Source organism: Mustela nivalis (assembly GCF_964662115.1).
Source record: "Mustela nivalis genome assembly, chromosome: 5".
In the NCBI taxonomy this organism is placed as follows: domain Eukaryota; kingdom Metazoa; phylum Chordata; class Mammalia; order Carnivora; family Mustelidae; genus Mustela; species Mustela nivalis.
This window is the reverse complement of record NC_139024.1, coordinates 12,731,267-12,759,081: the sequence shown is the minus strand read 5'-3', so window position 1 is coordinate 12,759,081 and position 27,815 is coordinate 12,731,267. Positions and strand designations below refer to the sequence as shown.

The window sequence follows — 27,815 nt, the reverse complement described above, 5'->3', positions numbered from 1 at the left end:
TCTAAATAGGAGATAGAACAGTTTCAAGCAGGAGCTAAAATAGAAGAGAATCTACAGTCAACAAACACACGAAGAAGAATCCCAGATTTAGAATTGGAATATTTCAAGGAAAGCCACTGATGATCTGATCTTAATTAGAGCATGCGATCTCTTGGGTCAGGACGAGAAAGCAGATACAGCCAGGTAGAGGCCAACTAGAGTTAAGAAGGAGGCAGAGTGATAAAAGAAATTTAAGATTCTATTGCCATTAATTCCCAGGCATCAATGATAAGAATGGGGAAAAGGAATAGAAAGAAAAGATAAAGAATGATCCAGAAAGAAAAAAGATGAAGTAAAATAAGTTTTTATTCTGTCCATTGGCAGCTGACCATCTGAATAACTATCTCTATGTCTTAGCTCTCCCTTGTCTTCTTTGCATCAGATTAACCACTGTAAAAAATACTTTAGGGGCTCCTGCTCCTGGGTGGCTCAGTTGGTTAAACATGTGACTCGTGATTTTAGCTCAGGTCATGATCTCAGGGTCCTGGAATTCAGCCCTGCCTCAAGCCCCACAGCACAGAGTCTGCTTGGGATTCGCTGTCTCCCTCTCCCTCTGCTCCTGCCCCAACTCGTTCTATAAATAAATAAACAAATAAAGAAATAAATAAATATTCTTTAAAAAAAATTTTTTAATTCTTTGGACAGCCATAATGCTAGCAAGTTCATTAGATCCTCTATACATTACCTAGGTTATGTTTTTGTTAAAATATTATTGCATTTCAGGGGCGACTGGGTGGCTCAGTGGGTTAAGCCGCTGCCTTCGGCTCAGGTCATGATCTCAGGGTCCTGGGATCGAGTCCCACATCGGGCTCTCTACTCAGCAGGGAGCCTGCTTCCTCCTCTCTCTCTGCCTGCCTCTCTGCCTACTTGTGATCTCTGTCTGTCAAATAAATAAATAAAATCTTTAAAAATATATATATATATTATTGCATTTCAGTTTATCTAACATTACCCTATGAATATAAGGAGATTCTGATCCAAAGAGACTCTTCTTACAAATGCCTAGAAGTAGATATTCCACAGAGAAAACATTAGGTAGCTGTGTTTAATTAAGAAACTGCAAGGCCCGATTTCCTACAGAACCCACACATTCCCAGCCTGAATTATAGAAGTGGACTGAAGCTTTGCCGGCGATCATCGTGATGGGTCTGAAGAGGAGATGCTCTGAAGAGGAGAGACAGTCCTCGGAAGGAAGCAGACCACAGACGGCTGGTAGCAGATGCTGCGGCAAAGCCAGCCACATGCCCCTCTCCTTACCGCCAAGCCAGGTTGACCAGACGTTCATGACTGCGCAGGAAGCACTAGCCTCATGATGAGCCGTCCAGCTATGACTGATGGGACTTGGTGTTTAAATATCCCCAGCTCCCGGCCCCCTGTGGGGGCCCTTGTGGGGGCAAACTCGGAGATGCATGTTTTCTAAAGTCTCTCAGAGTTCCCCAGCAGAACTGGACTTCAGTTCCCTGGTCATAATTTGCCCACAAAGGAGAGTTTTACCAGCTAACTTTCCACCCTGTCCCACTTCCCCGTTCCCTTTCCAAGTATTTCTAATGTTACTTCCCAAATATACTACATGTACCCAAACCCCCATCTCAGGGCCTGCTTCTGGGCAATCTAAAACAGGATGCCGTTTCTCTCACAGAAGTGTTTCTACTCATGGTTCCTACTCATGAACAGCCCAACTCTTGGTGCCATAATCCCTCTTCATTATTTCTTCCTAAGTACCACCCAAGGCCAAGACTACCTCACTATATAGTATTAGGTAACATTTCAGTGGTGAACAAGAAGTGACTGGCATTCTCCTGTGATTTGTGAATCAGGTCTCCTAGTTAACATTCTTACTATATTCTTCCATTTTCTTTTTATGGAATCATAGTTTAAAAGAAACTGAGTTACTAGTGAACTTTCTGGTAGTCTGACTGATGAAGATAGTCATTGCCTTCTGCAATATCATTTGAAAAACATTTAAGACAGAAACTTTACCATATAAAAGAGTCTTGTATTATTGTTCTCTGTAATATAAAATGCTGAGCACACAGGCCCTTCATGATCTGGCTCTGTCCACATCATCTCTCACTTTTCAGAAGGCTTAAAACCCTAGAAATAATTTCCACCTACACAAGACTGGTGTCTTGGAAAGAAAGAGAGAGAGAGAGAAAGAGAAAGAAAGAAAGAGAGAGAGAAAGAGAGGAAGAGAGGAAAGGAAGAAGGAAAGAAGAAAAAAAGAACGGAGGAAAAATGGGAAAAGAGATTTCTCCAAACAGGATGTACACATGGCCAAAAAGAATATGAAAAGATGGTCAAGGTTAATAATCACTAGGGAAATGCAAATCAAAACTACAAAGAGGGAGCACCTGGGTGGCTCAGTGGGTTAAAGCCTCTCCCTTCAGCTCAGGTCATGATCTCAGGGTCCTGGGATCGAGCCCCACATCGAGATCTCTGCTCAGCAGGGAGTCTGCTTCCCTTCCTCTCTCTCTGCCTGCCTCTCTGCCTGCTTGTGATCTCTGTCAAATAAATAAATAAAATCTTTAAAAAAAAAACTACAATGAGATAATATTTGACACAATAAAAAGTAATTTTTTTAAAGAATGGCTACTATAAAAAAATTATTAAAAAGGTAAAACAGGGGGCACCTGGGTGACTCAGCTAAGCATCCGACTCTTGATTTTGGTTCAGGTCATGATCTCAGGGTTGTGAGATCCGACTCCACACTCAGTGTAGAGTCTGCTTTAGATTCTCTTTTGTCCTTCTCCCTCTGCCCTTCCCCCCCCCCACATGCTCTCTCTCAAATACATAAGTAAATCTTTAAAAGGTAAAAAAAATTAAAACCAAAAAATATAAATAACAGAAAATGACAATTGCTATTGAGGTTGTAGAGAAATGGGAACCCTTGTACAGTACTGGAGAATGTAAAATAGTGCAGCCTCTATAGCAAACAGTGTGCCAGTTCCTTAAAAAATTAAAGATAGAACTACCCTATGATCCAGCAATCCCACTCCTGGGAACAGAACCAAAAAAAAAAAAAAAAAAAAAAAAACTGAAAGCAAGGCTTCAAACAGATATTTGTACACTAATGTCTATAGCAGCTGAAAGGTGGACCCAACCCAAAGTGTCCATCAACAGACACGAATAGATAAACAAAATGTGGTATGCACATACAATGGAATTCCAGCCTTAGAAAGAAAGGAAAATCTGAGCCAAGCCACAACATGCAGAGCCTTGCAGACATTAATTACGCTGAGTGAAATAAACCAGTCACAGGAGGGCAAACACTGTGTGATTCCACTCATTTGCCTACTCCAGTACTCCAAGATACTGGAGTAGTCAAAGGCACAGAGAAAGTAGAATGGTGCTTGTAAGGGATGGAGGAAAGGAGAGAAGGGGAATTACTGTTTCCTGAATACAGAGTTTTAGTTTTGTAAGACGAAGAGAGTTCCGGAGACAGTTGTACATTAATGTGAATATACTCCTTGCCAGTGAACTACATCCACAGAAGTGTTTAATGGGAAATTTCCTGTTATGTGTATTTCACTACAAGTCTTCAAAAACAAGAAATAAATTTAAAACCTTTTTTTAAATATACTACTGCAAAACTTGTTATTTTTCAGTAACGGAAATGCATTTACCATGATAATCTTCAGAAGACTAAAAGTATGAGAATCATGGTTAACATGTTGTTAATGTTGCATCACCACTTCCTCATATCAGGGAGATCATATGATAGTTGTCTTTCTCTGCTTGACTTATTTCGCTAAGCATGATACGCTCTAGTTCCATCCATGTTGTCGCAAATGGCAAGATTTCATTTCTTTTGATGGCTGCATAGTATTCCATTGTGTATATATACCACATCTTCTTGATCCATTCATCTGTGGATGGACATCTAGGTTCTTTCCATAGTTTGGCTATTGGAAGTGGTGATGCAACATGGGGGCTTAAGTGGGTAGGAGAAGAATCAATGAAACAAAATGGGATTGGGAGGGAGACAAACCATAAGTGACTCTTAATCTCACAAAACAAACTGAGGGTTGCTGGGGGGAGGGGGGTTGGGAGAAGGGGTTGGGATTATGGACATTGGGGAGGGTATGTACTTTGGTGAGTGCTGTGAAGTGTGTAAACCTGGTGATTCACAGACCTGTACCCCTGGGGATAAAAATATATGTTTATAAAAAATAAAAAATTAAAAAAAAAAAAAAGAAGGGCACATGATGTGATGAGCACTGGATGTTTTATGCAACTGGTGAATTGTTGGACTCTGCATCTGAAACTAATGATGTACTATTTTTTGGCTAGTTGGATTTAAATAAATGAAAATAAAGAAAATAAAAAAAAACATGTTGTTAATGAGCACTGTCTCTTTCGCAGGGAAGAGCCAGAAAAGGAAAAAGGTGCAGAGAGAACAGGCAGTTTGCTTCAAGTGTTATTAACTAGCTACAGCATCAGGGTAGAACCTGTCCTCCTGACTCCGCGTCCATGGACATCATTGACAATAGCATGTTATTTCCTGTGTCTTTTTTGAAGACGTTGTTTCAGACATGTTCTCCTAAATTCTGACTCCTTTAAAAAATGTTCAGTATTTTAGAAGTGTCTGGGTGGCTCAGTCAGTTAAGTCTCTGCCTTTGGCTAGGTCATGATCTCAGGGTCCTGGGATTGAGCCCCAGGCTGGGCTCCCTGCTCAGCGGGGAGTCTGCTTCCCTCTCTACCCCTCTCCCTTGCTCTTGCTCTCTCTCTCAAATAAATAAATAAAATCTTTAAAAATATATAGTCAATTTTTTTTTAAATTTCCACTGCATAGTTTCCTTTTGAAATGTTCCTGAAATGTGCTCTAAGGGGGACCAAACACAGCAGCACAATGACAGATGAGCTCATCAATAAGCTATTCTGTAGAAGCAGCTGGGTCCTTGGCCCTTAAAAAAGCTTGCTCCATAGGGACGATAAATCTGCAAATAATGACTTCTCAGGAAAATCCTCAGCTGTAACAAAAGTTCAGCTCGTCCCATGGGCCATGTGTCATGCTATTGCTTAGGAAATGCATACAAGCCTCACCACAAAATCATGTATTACCTGAATTCTTCCTCCACTGAGCTGAAAAATCCTCCAGGGCCTTCTAGATCATGCCTCTGTTTTATATCTCAAAATCAACTTTTACACAGAGTTAGTAGAGCATTTTTTAGAATCTCCAGCACAAGATACGCCATTCTTGACAGAAGAAACCATTTCCAGTGTCTAAAAACCCTTAGCCCAATTCTTTTACAACCCTAAATCATGGTATCATGCAAACACATTTCACCTAAGCATATATAAAATTGTCTTTCTTTGCATATTCTTTTGATTTCTTTATGTCTTTTCTAGTGCCTTTCATCTTCTAAAAGTTGCTCTGAATTATGTAAAGATATTGTGCTTGGTCAAAGAGTACTTGTAAGAAAACGGATCCATAGAGAGTAACATCACTGACCTAGGAGTACCCCACTTTGTAAGAAACTGCAAGACTAAAAGCCAGGTCATGTTTTGCCTTACACCATGTGGTGAAATCTACCTTTCTGCTGCTTGCTTAAAGGAATTTAAGAGTCATATACACATACATATATCAATATATTTATACAGATACTAATATTTACACACATACTAAAAGCTATATAAACATACATATACATGTAAGTTAAAAATATAGATAACTTTATTTTTAAGTTAGTATATGTGTGCTTATGTATTCCATCACCTGATGGCTATTTTAAGAAGTTTTAGGATAAGAGGCATTTCTGATTTTAAAACTTACGAATTGGTAAATTAACTACTGTATAACTATATGTATTACAGCTATTGGAAGTGATGTGTATATATATATATATATATATATATATATATATGCTGACATGAACACATATTGATAATAAATTGATTAGCAAGAAAATCATTACAATATTATACGTAGTGTCATTTTATTTTTGGAAAACTTAGAAAAATATGGAAAACTTAGAAAAATATTGGAAACATATACACCAAAATGTTTAAGTGATCAGCTGAAAGTGGTAAGTCTGTGATTCATTTAAGTGAATAAACTATCTTAATTCATTTATTTCTTTCTGTTTGCCTCCTTATCTCTCTTTTTTTATTTTGCTTAATTTTATTTTCTAATTTTTCTAAATGAACACATATTATTCTATAGGATTTTTAAGCACTTTTGAAATTAATTTAAATTTCCAACAAGCAAGAAGATGGATTGTATCAAAAACAGAGCAAGTAAAACAGAGAGAAGGTGTGGAGATGTATGCAGAAGTCCTATGAGGAGGGACAGTGCCGCATCCCCTGAATGAGCATACCAGCCAGTGCTGTGAGCTAAGGGGATGGTCCTCTCCTACAATCCAACCTACACCATTAAGTCTGGTATCCTTTTCCAAACTGGCAGTGCCCAATCATATCACTGTTTCCTGAGAACAAGACAAAAGAAACAAAGGATTTCACAGTCTTGGTGTTTCACAATTGATTATGTAAAGTTAGGAAAGATTTTTAAGGAGCATCATATTGCCAACACAAGTCATTGTTCCCACGTCATATGAGTTGAGCAACAAGAAGTTATTAAAAACAGCCTGCCCCAAGTATAGACTGAGCTGATCCTAAAGCTTTAATGTAAGACCATTGTTCTAGAAATCCATTCTGGGACCTATGAAGGAAAATGAATGTTAGCACACAACAATAGACAGCATCAGAGACAATAAATAAATTAAACCAAAGTCCCCTTTAAAGATCTTTCCCACATGCCTGAAATTTTTTTTTTAAGATTTTATTTACTTATTTGACAGACAGAGATCACAAGTAGGCAGAGAGACAGGCAGAGAGATTGGGGGGAAGCAGACTCCCCGCTGAGCAGAGAGCCCAGGACCCTGGGATCATGACCTGAGCCGAAGGCAGAGGCTTTAACCCACTGAGCCACCCAGGCACCCCATACATGAAATTTTAACAAGGGAAGTAACAGAATTCAAAATGTCCTCAATTATTCTTACATTCAGATTTTCGAGTGGTACGTAAACAATCCTCACCCATGAGTGATCACCCTGAGGTAAACTGCTCACTTACAGCAGCTAAAACATCCTATGTTGCCCTGTGTCAGTATTACACCTTCCAATTTCCACTTTGGGGCACTCTAGGAACTCTAGGAACATATACTGGCAAAGAGTTCATCAATTTTACACCATTAGTCTGAATTACCTTCTCTGAAGAAACATTTTTAAATATTGGAATTTTGTTCAGGATACACTCAGAATTTGGTTGTTGACTAACAATAAATGAAGCTCAAATAAATTAGAGGCTCATTATTAATAAAGTATCTCATTTTGGTATAATTAACATAAGTTTTTGATATAAAAACATAAGATGCTCAATAATGCTTTGAGTCATTGCTTTATATAACTAACTGATGATTAAGCAATATAATAAGTAATTCACTCAAAAAATATTGGTCCCCACTCTGTGCCTACCAGTTCTAGGCTCTAGTGACACAGTTTAAATGAGAAAGGTAAAGAATATACCTTTAGCTGTTTACACTGTAGTTGGTGAAAGAACAAAAAAAAAAAAAAAAAGAATATAATAAGCTCTGATTGAAGTATTCATAAAATTCCTCAGAAATTTTTTCCAATCTATGGCAAGCTCATGCAGACATTTTTCCAGGATCTATGCTAATAGGTAATTGCTAATCAAAGGTGCAGAAGACTTCAGTGTGGTTTTCCCAAGGGAAAATAAACTCATTCATTTTTCTTATCTGAAAGAAAGACACTTCACATTCACTGAAACTTCCAGAAGAGTTGTCTCACAGAAAGAGAAACTCTGGCTTTCAAGTATCATTTTCTGCAAAAGTAAATTCTACCTAATCTAAAAACTGATTAGATCTTTGCTATAGAGATTCTCATAAAACTGACTCCAAGAAAAATCCCTTCCTCCAAAATTCACATGCAGTGTACATGCAGCTAAAGAAGAAAAATACATGATACAGACCCAATTGCTTGCACTCACAGGCATGTGAAACCATTCAGATGGTGAGAGAGGAAGCAGGTCACTGCTGGGCAGGCAGACTGGAGTCTCAAAAACTGAAAAGTCTGCATAATATGTATTAAACAGATATTGACCTCAAACCTCTTCAGTCCTCATGAGATAAAAAGTTGGTCGATTCACCTCTTCTAGGTGAAGTCCGGGAGCCCCAAGCCTCCCTTGATTGTTGATGCAATAAAACAAATGAAATCAATGAACAGTTACTGAACTACAAATAATACGGGTTTCTAATAATTTTATACAAAGAATGTACAAAACTAAAAGAAACAGTAAAAGACCAAAACAGTAAAAGACAATGAGTCTAAAGGAAATTCACATTTTTAACCATCTTCTTCCTCCCTCAGCTTTTATATTATTTTCTCAAACTCCCAGGCTCCAAAACTTGGAATCATTCTTATTATAGCCTCAAACGTTTTGTGTCTTACATCCAAGCACTCAACAGACTTTGCCATTTCTTAATGTTACACATGTCCCACATTTTTACTGTGTCTACTACAGTCTAGGAGTTCCCATCTCAGTGCCTACATTTTGTCATATTTAACTGACCTTCCGGAAGCTCCTTTATTCTCCATACATCTCATTTACTATTGCTAGGTTAGTATTTTCAATTGCTAATATCATTAGATCATTTTCAGATTCAAGAACCTTCAATGGCTCCCTATTATCTACTGGACCAAATCCACATTCCTGCACGGTGCATATGATGCCTTCATGTACTGGCCCTGTCACACCTCTCAGGGGGGACACCAAGAAGCCCAGGGAAAAGAGCCTGGCCTTGGTATCGGCAGATCATGTTTTTTAATCTCAGCTCTGCCATTTATTGCTTATAGGACTTTGAGCAAGTTACTTAAATTCCCTAAGCGTCAGTAAACTCCCTTGAAAAATGGGAATAATAATATTTGTCTTGCTAGGTTATGGGAATTCAATATAATGCTCCACACAGTGGGTTGGCACTGTTCATTTATATTTTCATTCCTTTGTTCACATAGTCTCCCAACTGGAATGCCCAACCCCCTACTCTTCTTCCCTGGAGGGAAAAAAAGAAAAAAAGAAAAAAAAAAAAAGCTGTCTTCCAAGGCAGATCCTAAGAGAACCTTCTCCCTGAAAATTTTCTATATTCACAGCAATGCACAGAAATAATGTTTTCGGATCGGTAAAAACTATGTTTACCTCATAAAGGAAATCTTCGACCAAGGAAATCACGTAACTTGGAAAATGCTTTTTTTTCTTTAAAAAAAAAAAAAAGGAAAAACATACCTTTTAGATACGACAAAAAGAGAGAGAAAGAGAAACTTCCAGAGATTAAAAAAAAAAAAAAATCACTGTGACAGAACTCCCTCACATTTGGCCCAGACTATTTCTCCTAACCCTAGAATTTATAGAATTCATCAGTACTGCTCAATTCAGAGTATTTTTTTTAACCAATCTTTCTTTGATTATGTCATTTATATAGCTCTTTCTTCTCTACTAGTCTAGAAGCTCTTAGTAGAAGAAATGTAGACTCTTGTTTTTTATTCCTACAATTGCATTTACAACCGTTAGCCAAAATTATTCTTAAGACCTCAATAATACCAGTAGAAGGATATGTAGGTGGGCGGCTTAGATGGGTGAGTCGGCGGATGGATGATAAAGTTTTCATGCGAGGTTCACTTAAAAAGAAAATGTTTTAAGTCTACTCTCTGTAACTAATATTAAACTATGCTTTGTTAATTAAAGCCTAAATTATTTAGGCAATGCATCCAAGTCGTATGACAGCGTAATGTATTTGTCCCCTTGATGTATTTTAACAGTCCACACACACTCTGGATAAAGCAAGAAAATACATCGCGGAGATGAGTAAATGCTCTCTGAATAGAAACATTTCAGAACCTCACTAATTTTAAATGGGTTATATAATATGCATTTACTTTATAATCTGTCTGGGTATAAATAAAATCCAAAATACCTTTCCCAGGGAACTAAGCAGGATTTTAATGAAGAATTCTCAGAAAAGAAAACTAAGTTACAGCAAAAATGGGAAAATCTAAAACCTTAAAAAAGTAAGACAGTTTTAATAACTAAGTAATGACATCTTAAGGACTTATTTTGTCACTAATTTGTAGTGACACACCTGAAGGAAAACAGTAACTCAGAATTTTGCTTCTCCTTCGCCAATGAGAAGTTGGTCCCAAACTTCTCCAGTTGTGCCTGATATTCAGGTAAAGTGCAAGTGTGCAGGGGCTTTCCCTGGGACACCTGCCATCTCTCTGTCTACGTTTCCGCCCCCAGAGTCTGATGATCCTGATCAAGAGACCCTTGTTTACAACCAGGGGACATGGTTAGAAAAAAATCTTTTGAAAAAATATATAGCCCCTCATAAAATGTCCCCAAATGGGAGCAGATGTACGGGACCCACTTAGGACCATGGAGCCCTTCTAGTGTATCTCAAATTGCACTTTTTCCTGTATTTTTATTTTCCAGATTACAAGTGGAAATCTCTTTACTGGAAAATCACTTTCCATCAAAAGCAGTCTTTATCCACCTCATTGCTCACATGTCCCAGGGGGGAATGTAAATGCTGATAGTTCATGAAATCAACAAATATTAATTGAGTGCCTAGTAAGTGTCAGACACTGCACTAATGATATAATTGTGGTCCTGCTCTACAGAGAGTAACAATTATGGAAATCAGTAACCCTAACAAACATGTGCAAAAGAGAAAGAGGAGTATAAAACTGAGAAAAGTATATGCTGCTACAGAAACAGGCAGAGCCGCTCTGATTTGGGTCAGAGGATAGAGTAAGACCACGTAGAACAAAGGCTACTTAAATTAAAATTTGATTAAGAAGGCCAGCGGGATTCTGTGGGAGAAAGAAAGACTTCTGAGCATGGAGATAGACAATTTTCAGAGCAGAGCAACAGCGTGTGCACAGAGGCTTAAAGAGAATGTCAGCCTATGTGATGCTAACAAGGGATTTTTTTTTTTTTTTTAAATTCTGTAGCTGAAGGTTAGGTGGTGAAGGGGCAGGGGGCAAAATAATAAAGATACAGTACAGGAGACTCTCCTAAGTGAGGGAAGAAAATTATACTTTATCCTAGGGGAAAGGGAAAACAATTGTGCAATGCAAATGCAGGTCTGTGAACAGTCTGAATTTTTATGGCTGCACAACTTAAATATGGTTTTGTAAGACCTGCCACGCACTCTTGCGTGCTATAGCACTTTCTGAGCATGTAATACAGGGTGTGAAAATGGCAGAGGAGTGTCTGGACTTGACCTTTCTCAAGGAAATCCGGGTGGGGCTGTCTGAGGCAGCAAAGCGTCATGAAGAAGAAGGTACTCCAGGCATCCCTCACTGGGGAGCAGTACAACAGAGAGGCGCCCAGGATGAGGAGGATGGCGCCTCTCCTCAGGTAGGTGTCCCAGACCAATAGAGACAAACAAAGGGGTCCCACGAAATCGTGATACTTTCATCTGAGAATTGCCCTAGCTTCCACCTCTAGAGCTGCTCCCAGAACCTTACTGGGTCTTTTATCCCAATGTCTGCATGGGGTCAGGCTGGCCAATGGCAACAAGCCTGGCTGCGGAGTAAAAGGAGCTCAAGGGGGTCTGTTTTCCCCCCTTACTACCTGTGTCTCTTGGGAGCTATGCACACAATCTTCCTGCATCTCAGCCTTCCCAACTTGGCGACCATTACTACCTCGGAGGGTGTTTCTGAGAAGAAAGAGCATGTGTGAAAGGTACCTAGAATATCCCTTGGTATAAGGGTAGGCATTCAATAAAAGGTGGTTCTTGCTGGGAGGCTATTGGCTCCATTACCTCTCAGCATCAGGCCATGGAAGAAAGAATAAGGAATAGGGAAGGAAGAATAATGAGAAGTTTGCTCATTAGGTGTAGGTGACTTGGGAGCTACTTTGTTGAATCTGAATTCCTTGGGTGGCAGAAAGTAAATAAATGTTCTTAGCTTGAGGATATGTGTTTGGCTCTCATTTCACAGTTGACATTCACACAGATACCAGGAATATGACTGTTAATTAAGTGTTCATTGAGTAGCCTTTTTTTCCCCATAACAAACATATAATTAAGATGTCAGGGTATGCATGCACACCCACTCTTGTGGGGGTGTGTGTACGCGTGTGTGTAAAGAAAGAGAATTCTTCTATAACAGAGTCATAGAATTAAGGAGTTGGAATGTCCTTCTGTTACATACCACTAGTTTATTAGGATAATTCCGAGTCCAGATAACAGTAAACTCATTCTCTCTTCAATGTTGCTAATCTAAGTCTATTTAAATGCATGATTTGTTACCCAAATATTGCTTTATAGATTTGAGTGAAGGCAAGTGAGAACTGGGTGCTTAAGTGTGTCTGGTATTCTTTCCTTTTCCTCTTTTCCAATCTTGTCTCAGCCCACACTTCTGTTCTCTCTGAAAGCAGGAGTTTCCTAACATCCCAAATAGGTAACTGTCCTCTAAGTTCCTCCTGGAAGAGAGCTTTAGACAAATGAGACAATGAAGCCGCATTGGCCAAATCTGTACCCATGTGAATCAAAGGGGTCTTCCTTTAAATTCCATGAAGACAGACAGCACTCAGAACATATTTGTTGAATAATTTGAGAAAATTAATGACACACTTATATCTGAGTTTGTTACTTACCATGGATGTGCCATGCCCCATCAATACCTAATCCTTCCAACAGCCTCTAGAAATTCCCAGAGGGTATTAGAAGGTGTATCAGTAAGTCCTCCTGTTCTATAAAAGATTCAGATTATCACTTACCACAACTACCCAAAAGTGAAAGTCCAAAATAATACGAAACAAGAGGAAGAAATTTATATTGACCTTAATTCCTCTGAAGAAATAAGCTATGTTCCTTTAGGAACAATTCCTGAGGATAGAAAGTGAGATCCCGGCCCCACAATAACTTTATTTCTTTCCAGTCCTTCCCAACAGAAAACTAGCCTGTGAAGCAGACCACAGAAGGGTACTGCTAATTAAAGATAAATTAGGCAACTTTTTTCAAGCATTGTCTGATCATCCCTCTTTAATGCCTTAGACTGGATAAAACTACTCCACATTAGACAAGAGATGATGGATGCATCCAGAAGAAATGAAGGGAGAGAAGGCGCATAGTAAGACATCCCATACCCTGCAAGGGGGTCCTTTCTTACAGCCCTCCCAAATCTTCAATAAAGTTGTTAAAGCTCAAAGGAGCCTCGAAAAAAATACATTTTTATGAACTCAAAACACCATGTTTTTCACAGGATGAAACCAAAGCAATAAGCTTAAGAACAGGGCTGGAAAGGGGTTGTAGAGAGAGAAGTGTGGGAGTGGGAGGGAGAATGCTTATTCCAGAGCACTGGAGTTGGATTTGGGTTCAGTTTTACCAAACCTTTACAGGACAGGTGCCTAGGAGCACATGGGTAACATAAATTTCTTATTAATGGTCAATGAATGTAAATTTGTCTACTAAAAATCTTACCCACAAACTATACCCAGAACTTATATTATATTCATGATGTTACATGATCTAAAGCTCTGTTGCTTGAGAGATGGGCATCCACAAGCCATTTTAGATGTATGGCGTCATAAAAAAAAAAAAAAAAAATGTTCTGGCTTATGGGCAGTCACTCAGTAAATTCCTCTTAACTGATGAAAGGACATCCATTGCTGATTTTCACTAGACCCCAAAAGAAACTCTAGCTCTCCTGAGATCGGCAATTGCCTAATGGAGGTTAGTGGAGAGAATTCCTATATGAAAAGTCCCTATTCATTCCATATTCAACAACATCATGGTCCTTAAAATGTTTCCAGCCAGGAAAGATCAGCAAACCTTCTAACAGTAATTTTATTTCCAGTCCTTCCCAACAGAGAACTAGCCTGTGAAGCAGACCACAGAAGGGTACTGCTAATTAAAGATAAATTGGGCAACTTTCATCAAGCGTTGTCTGATCATCCCTCTTTAATGCCATCACTTAGCGTGCCAAGGAACAAGAGCCAACAGTCAGCAACACAGGGCAGGTTAGTGAGTCTAAAACCAACTCACTCAGTAAAGAAGGGCAGAGGAAAACATAGTAAAGAAGGAGAAATGAAAATACATTCTATGGACTGAATCAATTTACACCCTTAATATGTCTTAAAGCTCATGCCCTTTTTCACAGAAATCTGAATAACACAAAGTTTGCATATAAAGTGCTGCCCATGTAAATCCTGAAATGAGTACAATTTTGTCATGGAATAGTAACATTAATAGACACTGAAAACCTCCTTCAGGAAGGATATAAATTTGGACATCCCTCTCCAACAAAAGATGAGTCAAGCAGGATGATTTTTCTCTTGCATAAAATACAGTAGAATAACCTACATATCTCTTGAATCAGGAACGGTTTCTAGAACTTATTTGTTTGTTAGGTCTGCTCCAAATCCCAGAAATAAAAAATGTGTTTCCCCATAGGGATCACCTGCTCCTCAGTGGTCTTTAATCCACCCTTGTCAAGGCGGCTGAAAAGGAGAGGAAGACAGTAGACTCACCATTTGATTGCTGTACCAGTATAGCGATGTTCCCTTCAGCACTACCCAGAACTTTTTCCATTTGTTGCTCAGGAAAGTTCCTTTTTCCTTTTTCTTATACAGCCACCCTTGGCAGTCAGCATGTCCCAGGTCTTTACAGGATATCCTCCTCCGACTCATCGTGAAGAACCCTGCAACAATTATATGAAGAGGTAGGTAACATATTATCCTGGTTTATGTGACAGAGCGAACGGTAACTGTTAATTATTTACCTGTTGGGAATTGGGTTTTTTACCAAGACACAGGCAAAGTAAATGCAAAAAAAAAAAAAGACTGATTTCTTTATTTTATTTTTACTCATTCGTTTGGTGCTTAGAAGGTACAAGATAGGACCAAAGAAACAGTGAGACCAGAATGCAAGTGTTAGTCTAAGAATATTATTCAACAAGAATAAGTTGAAAAAATTAAAATCGTGAGGCTGGCAGGCACATCATTGCCCTAACACAGCTCCTTTCAAAATAATAGCAGTCATTATGCAATAGATGGAGAAGGGTTAATGCCCACCTAAACACAGCCACTTCCCGACTCAGTGCCAGCTTTTCTAAGCTTTATTGACATACCACGAGGGATTAATCCAAATGAACAGCATGCCGTCATTTCTTAAAATCGATCCAAAAATAACCAAAAATTTAATCTGTCATCCACCTTCTGATATTAGCATTAAGATAGACAAAAATCTGACCCCAAAGAAGGCATCGGACAGAAAACCCACCCTCACGCACACAAGAAGGGGATAAAGAAACAAAAGAGATCTAATTACCTTGAGTTTTCTTTCTCTGCTTCTGACGCAAAGGAACCTGCTGATAATGCAGGAAGGAAAGAAAAGAGGAAATTTCTGATTGTGTTGTAACATTTGTAAAGAGAGAAGGAGGGAGGGGGTGGCAGTGTTTATGAGCAGGATGGAAGCTAAAAAAAACTCCCAAGCAGAACTAAAGGGGAGCTACTCGCTGAGGCACAAAATGTGCTAATTAGAATCGGTAGACGTTGAGCTGAACCTGAAGAAAGATACAAAGACCCGTAACTCGGCATCTATCACTAATGTTTCCTGTTTCCACCACAAGCAGCTTTCGAGCTATCACTTCAGTTAGGACAGGATGATGTGCACCGGAGTTCTTAAAAATAGTGAAATATTTTCTCTTTGAGTGTGTGTGTGTGTGTGTGTGTGTGTGTGTGTGTGTGTGTGTGTGTGTGTAGAAGAAGAAGAAAAAGGAAAAAACCAGATCCTGCTTCTTCTCCTGCAATTTCTAAATAACACCCACTATTTCAATAAACTGGGAAGATAACTGTGATCTCACAATATTACAGGTTCACATCAGAATATTAAATCAAAAAAAGTATTAAATCCATGGCCCTACCCCCACATAAGATGATGCATAAACCCCATGAATTAAATATCCCAGAAAAAGAAATTCCACAACCTCTTTTGGTGACATCTAAGCAACTGTCAACTCTGCTTATCAGGAAATTCTTATCTACAGCCAGGTTTAAATTACTCATTCTGTCTTTAAGCATCTCTGGCTATTTCTCACATGTCTTAGAGAAAATAAATTAATTTCAACTTCTATGTTATGCTAGCCTTTCAAATATTCAAATCAGACATAAGATAACATATCTGAAGTACACATCTTTCACAATACACTTTAAACAATTTGTGTCAGATCAGACTATCAGCAAAAAGAGATAACAACAAAATAAAATGCTTTCAAATGACCTCGTGTATGTGTGTGCACAGAGACATTTTAGATTAAAGAAGTTTCTTTTTCTCCACAATATCAAAGCAGAATTTACTCCGATTTAAAAGACTTAATTTTATATGTTTACAAGTAGAGAATTTGAAAACACTGTGTGCATAATTGCAGAGCTGCTCTCATAGTTGGCATGTAATCACAATACAACATTTTCTAATGTTACTGCAGAGGCACTTGGCTACTATGTTCTACATAGTTAATTATCAGTCTACCAGCTATTGTAGATTGTTCTTTAAGTGTGAAGAGGGAATATGATATAGGGGTAGAAAGATGCAATTTGTAAATCCAGAGGCCTGAAATCATCTCCTTACTGTCATAATTAGTAGCTGTTATTATGCAGGGAAAAGTTGATTTACTGCTAAGAACCCACTTCCTCATCTTCAAAAGCAAGATATTTCTAATAATTCTAATCCTATGGGCGTCATAGATATTCAACAAGATTGTATAGGAAAATGCTCCAAAAACTAAAAAACACTGTATTATTACCGACATAAACAAATACTTCATACTAATAAACAAAAGTTCAGCATTTTGGGGATAAGTAGGACTTGTATTTCCTTCAGCAATGTTGATGAAGTTAATGTGCTTAAATTATATTTCCTGGGAAATCTCATACTGACTTTTTATTTTACAAATGTTAGAATAAAATTTTATCCCTGAAGTCATCAGTAATCCATCCTTGCAAGACACAAGACATAACAAAGGCAGTAACTGCCCTAATTTTTAGGCAAGAATAGATTTATTAGTCATGACACGTGACTACAATTTAAGCATAAGATGACACCAAGGTCCTAGTCTCAGCTCCACTTCCCTGAATCTCTCCCACCCTGACCAGCATCTTGGTCTAAAATTCCCACTATTCCCTCAAGTGGTCTCCTGGGGTCTTTTTACTATGCAATTATCTGAGATCAGGGAAATCAGTTAGTACCATTCAAAAATTTTATCTCAAATACATATATCATTTGGACAGTTAAAACTTAGGTGAGAGGGGTGCCTGGGTGGCTCAGTGAGTTAAAGCCTCTGCCTTCGGCTCAGGTCATGATCTCAGGGTCCTGGGATTGAGCCCCGCATCTGGCTCTCTGCTCGGCAGGGAGCCTGCTTCCCCCTCTCTCTCTCTCTGCCTGCCTCTCTGCCTACTTGAGATCTCTGTCTGTCAAATAAATCAATAAAATCTTTAAAAAAAAAACAAAAACAAAAACAAAAAAACTTAGATGAGAGCCAGGACTAAAGGCAAAGAAGAGAGTAAATAAATTTAGATGTGGGAACAGAAGCATTCCCAAATGGTTCTGGCCCCAGAAGAACAAGGTGAATCACACTAGTCCATAAAAATAGCAACTCTCAGAAGAACAAAAGAAAGGAAAGTGTCAAGAGGAGAATTGTAGAACCTGTGAAGGGAGGCAGTGCTCAGACCATCTTGCCTCACAGAGAACCAGTAGATTTCCTCCATCGGCCCCTTCTGAGCTCCAGTGGGATTGGGAGCACTCCACATCTTGCATCCAAACTTAGGGCTGGCTCCAGAAAAAGCCCAAATGAAACTGTAGGTTTTGTCCCAATTTTGCCAAGACAAGCCCTCAGTGTTAGCTAGATTCTTGTGCCTAGGCTGGGTGAAAGTGGGCGCTCCAGGCAGAAGGATGGTGAGCATCTAACACCAAAAAAGGGTTTTATTCAGACTTTTTTAAGGAGGGTAAAGGAGTTTAGTCATTGAGTATACCCTCCTCTGACCATACTTCCCCTAAGACAAATTATTATAAAATCTATATTAACTGTTCAATCTGTTTCCCCCAACCAGAAACAAAGTATATATATTTTAGAAATAACAAATCTTCATTAGTTTCAGTTTCACTTGGTGTATATGAATTTGAAACCTACCTTGGTTTACATGAGAGAATGAAAACAATCTTGAGAACTTCAGTGAGTTTAAGATACATCTTACTCCTCACAACAGGAAGTGGAACCCACGAACTAGTCAGTTTCAAAAAGATCTTACGGTGTGGTTTTTTTTTTTCACTAGGTAAGTGAAAAAAAGCCAAGCAGCCAGTTGAGCAATGAGATAGTTTTTCAAAAGAGGAATTATAATTCATTATAATAACAAGTATCCAGAGCCTAATAAAATCTTCCCATTGGGATGCTGTGGGTAAAAGTGAAGAATTACTCTAAATTCTGAATTTGAACTAACTTGGTTCTAAAATATGGGGGAATTTTTTCTTTTAAATATTTACTTCTGGGGCGCCGGGGTGGTTCAGTGGATTAAGCCTCTGCCTTCAGCTTGGGTTATGATTTTAGGGTCCTGGGATCGAGCCCCACGTCGGGCTCTCTCCTCAGCGGGGAGCCTGCTTCCCCCTCTCTCTCTGCCGTCCTCTCTGCCTACTTGTGATTTCTTTCTGTCAAATAAGTAAATAAAATCTTTAAAAATAAATGAATATATATATATATATATATATATATATATATATTTCTTTTCTACTGGAAAATACTTTTATAAAATGGTTAGAAAAATTCATTTGTTTACTAATCATTTAAAAACACAGATAAACATGCAAAGGAGCAAGTACAAAATATAAAAAGGGAACTCCTTTGATGTTGAATGATGATGGTAACACCCAAGTTACAGGTAATTAGTACAGTGACTTCTGATCTATATAGTAATTGGTAAATCTTGCAGGTACAATTTGCTCCCATGATATACTAAAACCCAAAGAAAGATGGTTTCTCATTCTATGAAACTTCATAATGATCCTGGTCTTTAGCAAAACTGTACAGTGATATGCTAGTTAATGGGCCCTGATTTCTAGCATTTACCAGTCTCCATAGTGTGAAGCCTCACATCATTGTCAATTTCAAACTACCAATACTTTAACCACGCCACAAAATTTCTAAATGTTTTATAGTCAAGTCAATTCCAGCTGACAAAGCTATTAGGAATGTTTCTCCACAAATGGCTTTTTCCCAAAAAGACTTTTTCTCCTTCCTGGAAAATTAAACTCAACTTTATAAAGGGAATTTTAAAGCTTTCAATTATTAAAATTTTACCTGAGAAAATACATGAAAATCTCGTTTCTTTTTTTTTCAGAAGACTAAACACCTTAAATATTACTTAATAATTCATGCGACATGAAAATCTCTAGTGAAAAATGGAGACAGATAATAGACATTCTAATAATAATAGGCAGTAGTAGAAAACAATGACAGCTGGAAGATATATAATGTTTGCTATATGCCTGCACTGCCCTGAATCTTTTTGCGAATACCAGGATTGAATCTTCACAATTATTGTGGTTTAAGTGCTATTCTTATCCCCATCTTAAAGAAGAAGAAAATTGAAGAAATTGGATTCAGGATTTTGCACAAAGTCAGAAAAGTAAATGGTAACATGAAGATATTTATTTCAAGAATAAAACTCGCAATGTGGTAGCCTCTTACGATATTTCTGTGTTTGATGTTGATGTTATATAAAGGAGTAGGACAGGAAAGCAAGGACTAGAGTATGACGGAAAGGAATGAAAGCAGGGTGACTAGGAAGAAGAGGAGAAGAAGGGGGGAAGGAAAGAGGAGAGAAGGAGCCAGGGAGAGGAGCCAGAGAAGTGAGCAGGGGTTGGAAGGGGAAGTTGCAGAAGAGGAAAAGTGAGAATGCAGAAAGTGAGGGAGAGTGGAATGCCAGGGAAAATCCTGGAGTTTCTAGCTAAAATAATTGAATAAATGACAGCAATATAGACTGCATAGTTTTAAATATACACGCTCAGTAGTAAACATCGAATGTGATGTGCACCTGAGGCATCCAAGTGGAAATGCTCTGTATGTATTGTACTTATGGGTCTGGGATTTGGAGAAAATCTGGAATAAAGATATAAAATTGGGAATCATCCATGCATAGAGAGTAGAAACCTTGAGCTGGGATGAGATCACTCATGTGTGTAGAAGGACAAGGAATTGAAGTCAGAATCTGAAAGAGGCCCAATCTGTTACACTGAGCAAAAGAGCCAATGAAAAGATAAAGAAAATCAGATAGGGGAGATTACAGGAGTGAGGAAGAGTTCCAAAAGAAAGGTGAGTTCACAGCAGGGAGCCGTTTCCCCTCTCTCTCTGCCTACTCTCTGCCTACTTGTGATCTCTCTCTCTGTCAAATAAATAAATAAACAACAACAACAAAAAAAAAGAAAGGTGAGTTCAAACCATCAAATGCTGCTGATATAAAAGAGAAAGATCCACTCTCAGATATATACTGAAGCCCAAAGAAACACAAGCCTGGAGGCACAACGGAAGTCACAGACAGCAGTTAATTGCAACACGGTGGTGGTAGAGCACAACTGTAGGAAGTTGAACGTGTGTGGGTATGTGAGTGGATAGACAGTGTCACTCTCATTTACTGCTGTGCTCTATCAGAACCAGAGCTGTATGGGAAAAAAACCTCAGAAACACTATGTTGAAAATTAACTATTGTTTGTAGTATTGTTAAATATTTCTTATCAGTACTAAAATTGCAATTGCCTACGAACGGTAAACACCTCAATGTAAACTGGGGTGAATGACACAGAAATAGTAAAAAGAAGGCATCAATAGGAAAACACACTGTATTTACATTTTATTACTTTAAAAATAATATCAAGGGGTGTATGGGTGGTTCAGTGGGTCAAGTGTCTGACTCTCAATTTCAGCTCACGTCGACCTTCCCCCTGCTCCCTTTCTTTCTCAAATAAACAAATAACTCCTTAAATTTTTTAAAAAACAGTTCATAACAGCAATGTAATGTCCACAAAAGCCAAACTATGGAAGGAGCCGAGATGTCCTTCAGTAGATGAATGCATAAAGAAGGTGTGGTTGGTGTATACAATGGAGTATTAGCCATCAGAAAGGATGAATGCCTACCATTTGCATCAACCTTCATGGAACTGGAGGGGATTATGCTAAGTGAAATAAGTCAAGCGGACAAAGACATTTATCATTTGTGTTCACTCATGTATGGAACATAAGGAATAGCATGGAGGACCACAGGGGAAGGGAGGGAAAACTGAATGGGAAGAAATTAGAGGAGACAGACCATGAGGGACTCTTGACTCTTGGGAAACAAACTGAGGGTTAAAGAATTGAAGGGTGTAGCAGTGAATGGGGTAACCAGGAGATGGGTATTAAGGAGGGCACCTGTGGTGATGAGCACTGGGTGTTATACACAACTAATGAATCGTTGAACACTACATCAAAAACTATTAATGTACTATATTATGGCTAACTGAACATAATAATAAAAAATATAAATAAATAAATAATTTTTAAGAAACATCAAAAATTAAGAGAGAAAAAAAGGAACAAATGTGTACTCAATGAATTAGAATATGAATATAGTTGATGCTTCTTTAACTTTTTGGATATGCCCAAATTGCTTTCAAGAAGGCTACTTAAAGGGACGCCTGGGTGGCTCAGTGGGTTAAGCAGCTGCCTTCGGCTCAGGTCATCATCCCAGCGTCCTGGGATCGAGTCCCGCATCCAGCCCCGCATCGGGCTTCTTGCTCGGCAGGGAGCCTGCTTCTCCCTCTGCCTCTGCCTGCCATTCTGTCTGCCTGTGCTCGCTCTCTCCCCCCTCTCTCTCTGATAAATAAATAAAATCTTTAAAAAATATGAAAAAGGAAAAATTATTAAAAAAAAATAAGGCTACTTAAAAAAAAAAAAAAAGAAGGCTATTTATAATCTCCTGCAATATACAAAATGTCTAGTTCTCTGCAACCTCAAGTGTATTTTGGTGACTTATTTCACAATTTCAGAAATCTTTTCACTTCTTTTTTTTTTTAACTATTCCATTAAGTTCTGCCCCTGATTTATTATTCCTATTTCTTCAAATTGCTTTTTATCTACTCTGTTACCCTTTTTCTGATTGCTACAGAAAATATTTACCTCATTTATTATTATTCTTTGTTTTTAGTAATATACTTAGAGCTATAAATTTACATCCAAATTCTACCTATACCTCCCTGTTTTTCAATTCTAAGTAATTTCTTTCCATCCACTGAGATATTCTAGAATGTACTTGTAAATTTCCTAACATATGAGAAATTTTTAATAATTATTTTCTTTTTGAGTTCTAACTTCATTGATTTTTGTTCAGAAAGCATAATCTTTATGACATCAATTTCTTAAAATGTTAGCATTTATTTGTGACTTACTACATAGTCAAATTTTGTAAGCATTCTTTGTAAATCTCAAAGTTGCTAATTCTGTTCCCTAAGTATTTTCTATTTCTATGCGAGTTTTGTCACCAGAGCTATAACTTTGGTAGTATTTCGATTCCTTTATTTTCAATCTTTCTGTGTGGCATTTTTGTGTGTATGGTTTTTTATTTGTTTATTCTTGCTATTTCTTTTCTTTTCTTAATTTTGCTGTTTCTTTTATAAGCAGTCTATAACTGGATTTTTATTTTTAAAAATATGATTACCTGTGCCTCTTGATAGGTGTTTAATCTACTAACATTTACTGTAACTTCATCTTGTGTTTTCAGTTTACATTTATTTTTTCCCTTTCTTTCACTTCCTTACATGCTATTCCACTGATGCTCAGTTTAGTATTTCTAAATTCATGGAGAATAGAATGTGTAATCCTGCTTCAGTGTCTTCTCTGTTGGCATGATAGTAGTCTAGATTTTTATTTTTCTATTAAAATGTTATAATTATCATTACTCATCAATGGACAATTAAATTTAGTGACAAGTTATCAATTTCTGTGATCTTCTGTGTATCCTTTACCAAATTTCTATCTGTAGGATTCACTTTTCTTTTTATTAGGTACCTCCTTTAACAGTCCTTTTATTTTTATTTTTTTTTCCCTAGCTTTATTGAGGTATGATTCATATGCAAAAAACATACATAATTAATTACACATACAACCTGGTGAGCTTAGACATATGTACACACTCATGTTACAGTCAAACGTATCTATCACCTCTAAAAGCTTTATCTCCCCCTTTGGTAAGAAAACAACATGAGATCTACCCTTCTAAAAATTTTTTGGGTGTGCAATACCTTATTTTAACAGTCCTTTTAATGGGGATTTGTAGGTAGCATATTCTTGATCTTTATGTAAATAGTAATGTCTTTATTTTGTCTGCAAAATTGAATTATAGCTTAGCTGAGTATAAAATCATTTTCATATGACACTTTGAAGATTCTGATCATCTGTCTTCTCTCATTTATTATATTGATGAAATCGCTGCTATGAGTCTGTCAGTCTTTGTACATGACCTATCTTTTCACTCTTTTTTTTTAAAGATTTTATTTATTTATTTGACAGAGAGAGATCACAAGTAGGCAGAGAGGCAGGCAGAGAGAGAGAGGAGGAAGCAGGCTCCCTGCTGAGCAGAGAGCCCGATGCGGGACTCGATCCCAGGACCCCGAGATCATGACTCGAGCTGAAGGCAGCGGCTTAACCCACTGAGCCACCCAGGCGCCCCTCTTTTCACTCTTTTAATACATATTTATCATCCTTGATATTCTGCAGTCCCACTCCCTCCTTCTCTCCACTGTACCCATGGCTCCTTCTTCATCAGTTTGGAGATTACTCTACTGGGTGCAGAGTCATTCCTACAGTCATGTCCTGAGGTGAACATAAAGTATCTTGCATATCCAGTCACAGATCTAGCTGGTGACTAGTTTCGGCTCCTGATTTTGAAGTTGGGTCCCTGTCTCTTCCCTCCCTAACCTTTAGGGGGCTAATTGCATAACCCATGCACTGGTCTGACAAATGTTTTCATCTTTAGCCCCTTTCACAATTGGGGGAACCCTCATTTACTTGTCATCAAGAAGTGAATATGGCTCCCCTCATATTTAGTGGAGCATTTTTTCTACCCCCTTAATCCAGGCCAGGAGGCAAACTACTTCCTGCCTCCAAACAAAGGACCCATTAGGCCCATAGCTTCAGTCTTGTTAGCTGCTTTTCATTTCTGATCCACAGACATAATTTTTGTATTGTTGAACCAATCTGTGCTTTTTTTGGTTTTCCATGTTTCTCTTTGTCTAGCATTGCTCTGTTTCCAACAGAATGGAATATCAAAGTGTGAACTCACAGGACGATTATTGGATGGAAGTCATTATTAAGAGTCCATCTTGAAATCACAGTTCAAATGACAAGAAATTCCCTTTCCATAGTAGCCTTAATATACCAACAATATATCCATTCATTTCCTTTTCTGGCACTTTAAACTTTATTCTATTATGTAGAAATGTCAGTACTTTGACAACTCCATACTTTTGAATACTTTATTCCCTACTCCATTTTTCATCTGGTTAAGGTTTTCTCATCTTTTCTGACCCAATTCAAATGCCACCTCCACCATGAGGCCTTCCCTGACTTAGCAGCTAGCTCCTATAAGAATCTTCTATTCATGCAGTGATCTTTATTTATAGTCATTGTAATAACTGATTCACATCTCCCAAAAATATTCATGATAAGTGCTGTTTCTATCTTCCATTCTGCAAATAAGAAACCTCATCTCAGTAAAGTTAAGTAACATCTCCTTAGATCAAATTTAAATAGTAACAGAGCCAGGTCAGTTGGCTACTAAGTCTGTAAGTGTAACTCTATGTTACTTTGCTTATTTATTCTGTCTCCTATATTCCACAACACTTTCCTGATGCTCTGAAGTGGATATTATAATTTATCTATTTATATATCTGTGTGGTACATACATGATGGTAACCCTATCCACTCAATGGTCCAACCCAGAACCTATGAGTAAGCTCAGACAGGCCCTTTCCCTTAGTTCACACATTTACTCAGTTACTGTCCCTGTTAATGTTGCTTCTTGAAGTTTTCAGATCTTTCGTCAGCTCTGTAGTTGAGTGGCTGCAACTCTGAAGAGTCCATGACTGGCCAAGACTTTAAAGTAGAATTGATGTTCTTGAACATGTCCTGACTTCAAAACCTAGCACTTAGTCCTATGTCTGACACACAGGGGGTCCTCAATAAATGCTTACCAAAAGATGAAGGTCAATTTTAGGTCAATTTTTACTTCATATGATGCCTAACTAGCAGTCTTGGCACAGGGAAGATTTGACAAATATCCAGAAAGCCATCGACTGCTTGTTTAGTCAGAGCTGAAAAATACCACCACTAAATAACACCAGCAGAGTTAAGCAGCGTAAGATTGCTCCAATACCTTCCTCACCCCCCAAAGCCCCACATGCACAGAAAAAAGCCTCTAGGATTGATTGACACTCAATTTGAACTCACCTGAAGTGTTGACCCTTACTATTTCCTTCTAGGTAAAAGAAACTTGTGTTGACCAGATCTCTACTTTTATCTAAAATGCCATTTCCTCAAAAACTATCACAGCTTTTTCCAGCATCCTGTTTTAATCATATCCTCCAAATACTAAGAACCTAAAACCAAAGAAATAAGAATGCATGGGGTGGAGGAGGAGGGACTTGTGAGAGGGACGAAATTTTCCAGTGGCAGCTAACAAGACCCTACCCAGGAGTCTATGCCCCAGACAGCTGTCAGGCACTGCTCTGCTGGAAGTCCTACTTGGAACAGCAAATGTGTTAAACATTCTCCGAGCTCTGATCTGTATGTCGGGCTTATGCACAACATCGTTGGCAAAGCCATTTTAACACAGCATTATGTTCATGTAGCCTAAAAAACAAGCTGCCAAAATGTGAGCTCTTTTTAGTTGATCAAAAATGTGAAAAATAAATTCCTCACTTCAACCCTGAATTATCCCCACATCCCTGAGACATACACCATAGGCATAGAGTTGGAGGAGCCAGCAGCTTCCTATGGGGGCTGGAATCATTTCCAGGTGGTTCACCCCACACAGTGCACAACAACCAGGCAATACACGATGTGTACGTAATGAATGCACAGCTTTCTTGCGGAGGAAACTCAATACTAGTTTGCAGCCCAGACAATAGGAGATAACACAGCCATAGCGCCAGGCGTAAATGTCCCTTCACATTCAATGAGCCTGTCCTCATCAAGCACCAAAACTGAGCACAGTTACCATGATTTATATGTAGAGACTTTTATTTCAAGAAAGCTTTCCCTTGACATTTGATTTAATTTTAATTTGCATTAATATGTATTTCTTTTTTTTTTTTAAGATTTTATTTATTTACTTGAGAGAGAGACAGTGAGAGAGAGCATGAACGAGGAGAAGGTCAGAGAGAGAAGCAGACTCCCCATGGAGCTGGGAGCCTGATGCGGGACTCGATCCTGGGACTCTGGGATCATGACCTGAGCCGAAGGCAATTGTCCAACCAACTGAGCCACCCAGGCGTCCCTAATATGTATTTCTTATTAATTATTAAATATTTGTTAATATTTAACAAATTAATTTTATTTAAAATAATTCTTGAGGAATCACTATCATCAAGTTTTTATCACAGATAAATCTGATCATTCCTTCCCCATGAAAGCCATCTCTGAAAGTAAGAATTCTCAGTAGCTTTGGGTAAAAGAATGTCGTATGACAGTAAAAGTACCTCTATCACATTCCCTCTGAGCCTCGTCATCTTTAAGTTAAGGTTGTTTTCCTTTCTTTTTTTTTTTTTTTTTAAAGATTTTATTTATTTATTTGACAGAGAGAAATCACAAGTAGATGGAAAGGCAGGCAGAGAGAGAGAGAGGGAGGCAGGCTCCCTGCGGAGCAGAGAGCCCGATGCGGGACTCGATCCCAGGACCCTGAGATCATGACCTGAGCTGAAGGCAGCGGCTTTAACCCACTGAGCCACCCAGGCACCCCAGTTGTTTTCCTTTCTTAACTATAACTTTGTTACTAAGATCTGCGAACAGAGAACTTTCTTTTTTTTTTTTTTTTAATTTCTTTTTAGTATAACAGTATTCATTGTTTTTGCACCACACCCAGTGCTCCATGCAATCCGTACCCTCCATAATACCCACCACCTAGTTCCCCCAACCTCCCACCCCCCGCCCCTTCAAAACCCTCAGATTGTTTTTCAGAGTCCATAGTCTCTCATGGTTCACCTCCCCTTCCAATTTCCCTCAACAGCCTTCTCCTCTCTAACTCCCTATGTCCTCCATGCTATTTGTTATGCTCCACAAATAAGTGAAACCATATGATAATTGACTCTCTCTGCTTGACTTATTTCACTCAGCATAATCTCTTCCAGTCCTGTCCATGTTGCTACAAAAGTTGGGTATTCGTCCTTTCTGATGGAGGAGAACTTTCTTAATTAAGCCTTTAAGATTCATATACTAGTTGTTATTTGTTTATGTGTTTATTCATCTATTTCTTTATTTTATAAGAAAGTAATCATTAAAGAAAACTAAGCAATACTGATTTAGGGTAGGGGCACCTGGGTGGCTCACTGGGTTAAAACCTCTGCGTTCGGCTTGGGTCATGATCCCAGGGTCCTGGGATCAAGCCCTGCATCAGGCTCTCTGCTCAGTGAGGAGTGTGCTTCCCTTCCTTTCTCTCTGCCTGCTTCTCTGCCTACTTGTGAT

At 38.4% G+C, this 27,815-nt stretch overlaps 1 protein-coding gene across 16 annotated transcripts in view; it reads right to left on the bottom strand.

The window, feature by feature from the left end:
* The window catches only part of IPCEF1 (interaction protein for cytohesin exchange factors 1), a 189,420-nt gene that overhangs the window by 61,416 nt on the left and 100,189 nt on the right, over positions 1 to 27,815 (bottom strand). For 7 of the 16 annotated variants that reach the window (XM_082731399.1, XM_082731400.1, XM_082731393.1 and 4 more), the window contains 2 exons: positions 15,386 to 15,425; positions 14,587 to 14,756 (listed from right to left, as the gene is read on the bottom strand). In XM_082731399.1, coding sequence (XP_082587525.1) covers positions 14,587 to 14,756; positions 15,386 to 15,425 — 210 coding nt within the window. The other 9 variants (XM_082731404.1, XM_082731405.1, XM_082731398.1 and 6 more) reach the window with 6 other exon arrangements.